Consider the following 8,599-nt stretch of genomic DNA (forward strand, 5'->3'; position numbering starts at 1 on the left):
TCCCATTTTTTTTGAAATCTCATCAATAAATACAACGTGTAAAACAGGGTGGGGGCCATATAATTTACCGTACCAAAATTCATCTCAAAAGACATCATATGATTTACAAGCTGATTTTTTTTTAAAGGCACGAGCTCTCTGGGTCGCAGGGAGGCGGAGTTGGGGGGGTGGAGCGGGGAGACGCTCCCCAAGAAGAATGTGAGACCAGTTCTCAGTCGGGGCTCCAGCCCCCGCCCGTACCCCCCCCCCCCCCCCCCGGGCGATGGCTCAGAAAAGTGCACGCGGAGAAGGCAGAGGATCGCCTTCGTGGATTAAGGCAGAGGGGGCGGCCGGAAGCCCAGGACTGGGTAGGGAGAGAGGAGGAGGAGCGGAGACCAGAGGCTGGATTAAGTCACGTCGGGGAGGAGCGGTAAGAGCCAGTCGTCGGTCTGACAGACAAACTGAGTGAGGGTAGGGTGGCAGGAGACGGGTGGGGGCGCGTGTTCCCCTGTGTAGTGCTACCATTCTCAGCGTTTTTGCACGAGATTTTGGGGTGACCGCAGGGAGGGGGCCTGAAACGCGCGGCCTGTAATGCCCACTTGCGCAGGCAGCGGCAGAATGTCTCAGCTGGCACGGCGCTGAAGACGGGGGACTGAACTGGCCGGCCGCCCCGCGGGCGACTCTAGGCCCACCAGCGCTCAGCAAACCAGAGGCAGGAGGAGCAAGTCCGCGTGAGGGCCACCTTCACCGCCACATCCTCCCTCTCTCCCAGCACCCACCGCCCAGCGGCCGACAGGCCATCAGAGAAAGTCTGAAAAGGCCAGGGCGCCCGGCAGGCAGGCAGGGGAGGCCGGCGCCTGCAGCCCGGGGCGCTCCTCCAGCGAGGCGGCGGGGCTCAGGCTGCCCGCCTGGGAGACCGGGGAGTAGAGGGAGGCCCAGTCTCCCAGGGAGCCGCCGTCCGGGCTGCCCAGCTCCTCGCAGGGAGGTTCCAGACCGTAAAGGCTGTGGTCCGCTAGGCGCAGCGTCTGCGTCAGCGCCCAAATGTAATTGTGCGCGAAGCGCAGCGTCTCAATCTTGGTGAGCTTCGCGTCGTCGGGAAAGGTGGGCAGGACTCCGCGCAGCGCGTCCAGGGCCGAATTGAGGTTGTGCATCCGATTGCGCTCGCGGTCGTTGGCCTTCTTGCGTCGGCTCCGCCGCTGCTTGCTCAGAGCCAACTCACTCTTGGGCCGGCTGCGTCCCCCACGCCGCGCCCGGAGCTTCCTGGCGGCCCCTCGGCAGCCGCTGCTTTCGGCCTCGACGGGGTCCCCTGACACGCGAGTGGGGCTGGGCGGAGCGGACACGATGCAGGGCTCTTCCGCGTTCGAGGCGACCGGGAAGGGCTGCTCCGTCTCGTGGGTCACTTGGACAGCTGGCGCACCCGTGGGCTGAGGCGCCATCCTGCGGCAGGGGAAGAAGTACGGGTAAGCGTGGGTCGGCCACCCAGGTACAGTTCCCCATCCCGAGCCACGTGTGTGTGTGTGGGGGGGGCACGAGAAAGAGCCACCCCCACCTGATCAGAGAACCCTTTCCCCCTTCGAGTTACCAGGTGTTACCTCGGTCTCACGTGTAAAAGGTTGGGAGCGGCGGGCTTTGAGCAGCGGGGAGCTGATCTGGCAAATGCCAAGTTCAGCGGAGCCGCCGGAGCCGCCGCCCGGGAGTCCCCCCAGCCCTAAAAGAGAGAAGCGCCAAGTGGGTCCCGGCCTCTCCGGCTCTCTTCGGCGCGCCTGCCCGGGCGGGTGTCCTGAGCCGCAAGTCGTGTGCCCCTTGGCACGCTTTATCTGCTCGGCCGCGGCCAGGAGCGTGCCTGCCCCGCCGCAGCCCGCGCTGCTGGCCAATCAGTGCGGCGACCCGGGGGCCGCCACGCGAGCCCGCTCCTCCCCCGCGGGGCACAGCTGGATTCCGGACAAAGGCCTGGGTCGGGGGGGAGGGGAGCGAGCCTCTGTTTGCTTTCTCCCCGCCGGCTCTGTCCCAGCAACTCTCGGTTCCTCAAAGAGCCCCACCCGGCGAGAAGAGCCTTGTCTGGCTCCCGGCTGCCGCCCCAGACGCCTTCCGAGGACTCTCTCTCCTGGCCCCTGTCCAGAGCCTCTCTTGGTACCTGGAGGGGGCTTTGCCCAGCCTTCAGGGTGGGTGAACCTCCGCGTGTTACACACGGGAAAACTCAGTCTCAGAGAGGGAGGCGCTTGCCCCAAGCCACAGGGCAAGAGGAGGAACAGGGAGCCAGATGTCCGGACTCCCAGCTTGGGAAAGTGTCCCCTGACGCCCGGTGCCACCCCGCTCCCTGCTCTGCGGGTCAGGTTTCACGGTCCCTCTTCACTCTGGGAGGGGACCAGGCGGCTACGGAGAGGGGTGTCCCCGCCGCTTGGAGACTTCTGCCTGGGGGTGAGGAGCCCCCCTTACGGTGCCCTGAGATGACGCCCCAAACTTCTCAGACGGAGGCGCTTAGACCCTCTCCTCCCACCACTCCCATCCTAAATCTAAGACATATGGATGGCATCTCAGAGGCAGAGGGTGGCTATGGTGGACCCCCAACCCCCACCCCAGGGGACGTTCCACAGCCACCAATCAGGGGCAGGGCCCAACTTTCGGTCCAGGGCCTGCAGGGCAGGAGCTCAGGTGCGAAGGGGTGGGGAGCGGCCAGGAGCTCACAGCAGCCCCGGGGTCTTAAACGCGGCGGTGAGCCCGTGCTGCAGAGCAGCAGGCCACCTCTTCTGCACTCGGGCCTCCTGCCCATCACTGGCGCGCAGGGGCCGGCGCCACCTGGTCCAGCTTCCGCCGCCGAATCAGACCGGGGTCAGGCGGTGAGCACAGGGCAAGGACCCTCGTCTTCTGGAAATCTTTCTAAAATTAGTCTGAACGCATCATCCCTCTCTTCTTCCCCGCCCCTCCCTCTTGTCCCGCCTCGGACACCCCGTGGTCTTCTGCTTCCGGTCACTCAGGGTGAGGGGTCGCGGCTTCCGCTCCTCTCTGCTGACCGCGAGGTGTCCGGGGACCCGGGACGGAGGCGGAGGCTGGGGAGGCTGGGACTAGGGTTAAGCCTCTGCAGGCGGCGGAGGCGTTGCTTTCCAGCATCTCCAGGGACCCTGAGCCTCCCGGAAGTTGGCGGAGGGGCGCAGGACCCGGTCAGGGAACTGGGGGGATGGGTGAGGGGAAGAGGTAAGTTTGTGTATCTGCCCTGGCGAAGGCCTCTGACACGCGTCCAGGCGGCTTGGAATTGCCTCCCAGGCAGAGAGAGGCTGGATAAGCTGGGGCGCCAGGGAGAGGGGACTCTAGGACTGTATGCGGATGGGGGCGCTGTCCTGGATCACAGCTGCTGCGCTGTTAGCACAGGCTCCTTCCCCTGCTGTCCGGAAGGGAAGTGAAGCGAGGGGTCAGGCTCAGGGACCCCATGGAGATTCATGGGTTCCACGTTTGCTGCTGTTTCTCTTTAGGTCAGAACTTGCTCCAAATTGCCTTCCAGTTGTAAGAACCTGAGATCCATTTTACAGATGGAAAAATTAAGGCCCAGAAAGGAGAAGTGAGTCAACCAAGGTCACATAGCAATTTCTATCAGAGCCACAGAACTCAGGTCCTGAGACTCCTAGTCCTAGATTCTTCCTGGCGCCTGCTGCCTCTCCTTGACTGGGGGAAAATATCCTTTCAAGGCAAAATCAGACATCCCCAAATGTAGAAAGTAGGAGAATTCATGGGTCTGTGAGTTATGACAGGGTCAGAATGCAAAAGGGGTAGTGGCCCCATCTCCCAGCGCCAAGGGGAGCCAGTGTCCCCTCCTGTTCCATCTCTTTACTCTCCTGACCCATACCACAGCCTTGCTTGATTTCTATCCTGCAAACTAGGAACAGGGAGAGGAAACCCAATGCACTGCTCTCCTAGCTCTCTGGGACCCAGCCCCACTCTGTGGAGGAGCCCTGGCCAGAAGGGATCAAAGCACCTCTGTGTGTCCCTGGAGGCCCGGAGAGCAGCCCGCAATCGGGACTTCATGTGGTGGTGGCTCTCAGATGAAAGCGAAGGCGGGACTCCCGCTTGCCTCCAGTGGCTACTGGGTGCTGGAGACAGCCTCAGGCGAGCTTCCGGCACCAGGAGAGAATCTGGGGGTTCTTGGGAACCTTCTTGTTGGGAGGAAATTCTAGGACCGGCTTAGAATACTTATCTAGCTTCCCCAGAGCCCCTTCGACGCAAGGTTCTCCAAGGCTTCCAGGCCGCCGCCGCCACTTCCCCAGCTTTGCGCAAAGAACAAGGCGAGGAGCGCGCAGCGGCCAAGGGCCGCTGTCATCTTGCAGCGGGAGAGAACTCTCCGTATCCGTCTCCTGGCCTGGAGGGCGAGGCTGGAGGTGGAGGAGTCCTAGGGGATTAGACATTGAGGATTTCCGCCCTCCCTTTCAGCTACAGAGCATGCACAGACCCTTCTCCAAAGTCAATGCCGGCTGGGGCGCAGTCAGTGACAACTCAGTGCGCGCCGGCGGTATTTGTGCGTCAGCTCTTGAAGCGGGGGAGCAGAGCCTGTTCCTGAAGACCCCGGCCAGCTACCACCTCTGGTGCCTCCAGGACCCCCGTGCCCGTCGACTCTTTGAGGTCCCGGCTTGCCTGAGGCTGAGGGGGCCCAGGAGAGAGGCGACAGCCTGACGCCTAGAGCCGGCGGGCAGATTGGAAAAGAAGGAAGGCAGTGGTCCGCCCTTTTGCCTTCCTATCTGCAGGGGGAATCTTAGCAGTGCCTGGGGGCTCCTCGAGAAAGGAGTGGGAGAGAGGGGGGCCACAGGAGGCTGAATAGCTAATGGCTTGCCAGAGCAGGGGGCGTCTTTCTCTTGCCTTCGTTCGGCACTGAAAGAGCAGAAGACAAAAATCTGGCGAGCGAGCTGCCCGGGCCGAGACTGGCCACTTCAAACAGTCCTTCAAACAAAAGGAGACGACGAAAAGAAAGCCCCACCTGTCTCCAGTGTTTGCTAAAATAATAATAAATAGATTTCGTTTAATAAATAATTACAAGAGATTGTAAAGTGGAGTGCTTTGGAAAACATCTACCACGGGAGTCCCGCAGCCAGCCGTCACCTGCTCCCAAGGCGGGCAACTTTATTGTTAAGCCACCCCCCAACTAGTTCGCCTCTGATAAACTCTCCCTGGTTTTCACAATGACTGTTTACTCATAGTTAGCACAATATTACCTTTGCCGTGATAAACCCAGAGGGGGGAGACCTGGCCCCTGGCCCCTGGGCACACCTGTCCCAGAAGCTGACACATGGATTTGGCACCGAGCGGGCCTCCCCCCGGGGGCCGTGTACATTGGCCCAATTGCCACCCATTTATAACAGGTTGGCTGCAAGGCCTATCTCGGTCCTATTTGTCTTCTTTTATTGAAAACATATGGTCTCCAGGGGCTCACCAGCCCCATATTTCATCTGCCGGGAGCTGGGGCGCTTCCGCAGGCTGGTGCTGCTGGGCCGTGCGCTGCTCCCCACCCAACGGCTGCTGCCTGCTGCGCCAGCTGAGGAGATGGCGCAGGTGGGGTGGGGAGAGATAAGGCGGGCTCCTCATTCACTTTGGGAAAGACGCCTTTCCCTCAGAGACTCCCCCTCCCAGGCTCAGGGACCTTGTGCGCTCTTGAGTGGGTGGCTGGTTCTCTTTCTTGGGTAGGTGAGAGGGCGCCATATGCCACCCCCAAGGACGCACAAGGAAGCTCTGGCCCAGGGAGTTCTCCAACAAAGGGAGGAGAGGGCCCGGGACCCCAGGAGCGCCTGAGGTCTTTATTTCCAGACCCCCCTTCCCGCCCAGGGCCACCTCCCCCCCTCGTCTGAAGCTGGCGCACAGCGCCTGGAAACAAAGTGTCCACATTGTCCCCGCCGCTGATGGAGACAGTGAATGCGTGAAAAGGTGCATTGCGCACTAAGACACCTGTTGAAGCGGCGCCTCTTCTCAGCGCCTCTTTCTGCTCTGCCCTCTGTCAGGAGGGAGTGGGGGGAGGAGGGAGAGATACAGTGATTTGTGGTGACATATGTTGAGCAGATCGGTGTGTACTCTTCACAGGGACACAGGCACCCTTGCTCCCATACACACCCGCGAGAAGGAGCAGCTGCTCTCCTCACCTTCTCCCGACATAATACCTGGGCCAGGCACTTTGGCGTCGCCTTTTGAGACTCCAGCTCTGTCCCACCCCCTCTGCTTTCCGCCCCCACCCGCTGCTTTTCCGCCCCCAATCTTGGCAGCTTTGCTGTAGGACTTTATTGTCAAATTTAACAGATGCACATTTGTTCCCAGCGCCCGGCTTCAAACACACACACACACACACACACACACACACACACACACACACACACACACACGCATCCACAGAAAATGCGACTGATGACACAGATGCGGAGCGCGAAATGTCCATATGCCCGGCTGTGCGCGCTCAGGCTGGGGAAACAAATGGGCGGAGAGGCCACCTCCAGCCGCCTCCAGCTTTGCGCATGCCTTTTGGCGCGTGGTGCGCGTGGTGCGTGTGGCACCGGGAGAGCGCATGGATGTGGACGCAGAGTGAGGATCCAAAGGTGGCGGGAATGGGGCTCCTGAAAGGAGTGGAGAGGGCCAGATGCTCTGGACTGGTTGAGCGGCTGAGCAGGCACTGCCTGCCGTCTAGCTCTTGCTTGACCTCTGGGCTTCTAAACTCTTCAGTGGCCAAGACACCTAGTTCCTCCTGGGATTCCCAGAAGTGGGCATGGTTCGTGGAGTTGGTTTGGCACAGTTCTCCTCCTGCTTATCTCCTTGAAGGCTCAGATGCAAGCTCCTGGTCTGGGCTTGGCTAACAGCAAGTGAAGGGGGAGAGTGGGCCTGGTTTTGCTGCTACAGCTGTGCCTCCTTGAGCAAATTATTTCACCCGGGCCTCTCTCTGTTTCCATGAAAGGAAAAGGGTGTGGAGGAAATACTTTGTAATTTTCAAGTTCTTTCTGCAAAATGTGGAATTCTTGGATACCAGTGGGCCTTGGGCTGTGAATGAGGGAAACACAGAGAGAGTGCCACTCCTCCCCCCTTTACCTATCCCCAGAGCTGAGTTTCTGGCCAATGGGTCTTTCACTAACAGCTGAGGTGCTGGGGGGCAGTGGTAGTGGCCAAAGACAGGCACTGAGGGGCTTCAGAAGCCACCTCTGTCCCTCCATCTTTCAACTCTTGGTGCACAGGTAACCTCTGGGCCCTGCGACTCTCAGTGACAGTCAGGCAGGCTGACACCAGGCTTTCAGACCTTCATTTCTTCCAGTGCTGGATGGAGCTGGGGAGCTGGGTGGTGGACACCTGGCTCCCGGACCCCTTTCTCTCTCCAAGCCTGTTTCTGCAGGAAGAGTGTGCCTCTCTCCCCTCACTGTGAGCGTGGATGAGCTCTGCTCATTCCAAAAGATAGCGGCAGCCTCCATCAACCTCACACAAACCAAGTTGTCTTTATTTTCTGTGCGTTTTGTGTTTTGGTGTGTGTGTGTGTGTGTGTGTGTGTGTGTGTGTGTGTGTGTGTTTCTGAATGTGGTCCTGACATTAATGAGATCCAGTGGCTCTGGTAAAGACATTCTCTTTTGGGAGAAGTTAGAGCTTTTGCTGGCAGGGGAATCTAGTGGCCCTTTTGTTCTCCAGCCCTGAGGCCCTCTTCCCACCCACCCCTAGCCCCTTGGGGATTCTAGGCAACAGCAGTAAAACCAAAGGGTGTCTGGACTGCTGTGAGTTGGGAGTGAGGGCGGGAGGAATCTAGCCACCTCACTACTTTAAGTCACCACCAATAGGATGCTCATCCCCCTCCAGTTGTCAGATCCAGGAAACCAAGACAGGGACCGTGTGGAAGGTGGGGAGTGTCAAAATTAATTCTAGATGAACTCCATGGAGAAGCAATGGAATCCAATGCAATGCAGTTTTCCCACACAGTTCTCAATTACAATAATACCCATAGAGGACTTGAGGAGGCAGATCACCCTCTCACACAACCTGTGGGGGAGCCAGTAAGGGATTTTTCTTATTCCCATTTCACACATGAGCAGTCTGAGGTTCAAGGTCATAGAGCCAAGACTGGAACTCCACTTCCCTTTGGTCTGCTCCAGGTGTCTGGCAGGAAATCTTTATTTAGTCACCCTCCTTCCCTGAGCCTAAGCCTAAGCCTAAGCCTAAGCCTAAAGTAAGCCTAATCCTAAGCCTAAGCCTAACCCTAACCCTAACCCTAATCCTAAGCCTAACCCTAGCCCTAACCATAGCCCTAACCCTAACCCTAACCATAACCATAACCCTAACCCTAACCCTAGCCCTAACCCTAACCCTAACCATAACCATAACCCTAACCCTAACCCTAACCCTAACACTAACCATAGCCCTAACCCTAACCCTAGTCCTAACCCTAACCCTAACCCTAGCCCTAGCCCTAACCCTAACCCTAGTCCTAACCCTAACCCTAACCCTAACCCTAACTCTAGTCCTAACCCTAACCCTAACCCTAACCCTAGTCCTAACCCTAACCATAACCATAACCCTAACCCTAACCCTAACCCTAACCATAACCATAACCCTAACCCTAACCCTAGCCCTAGCCCTAACCCTAACCCTAACCCTAGTCCTAACCCTAACCCTAACCCTAACCCTA

At 59.0% G+C, this 8,599-nt stretch overlaps 1 protein-coding gene across 1 annotated transcript; it reads right to left on the minus strand.

Moving 5' to 3' along the window:
• Window positions 1-779: 779 nt before the first annotated feature.
• On the minus strand, window positions 780-1,415 carry NEUROG3 (neurogenin 3; the record flags this gene model as incomplete). Its single annotated transcript, XM_080687818.1, has 1 exon — window positions 780-1,415. The coding sequence occupies one exon, from the start codon at window positions 1,413-1,415 to the stop codon at window positions 780-782; it is 636 nt and encodes a 211-aa protein (XP_080543944.1).
• Between the last annotated feature and the right edge of the window lie 7,184 nt (window positions 1,416-8,599).

The sequence above is a fragment of the Plecotus auritus genome (assembly GCF_963455305.1).
Source record: "Plecotus auritus genome assembly, chromosome: 9".
Classification (NCBI taxonomy): domain Eukaryota; kingdom Metazoa; phylum Chordata; class Mammalia; order Chiroptera; family Vespertilionidae; genus Plecotus; species Plecotus auritus.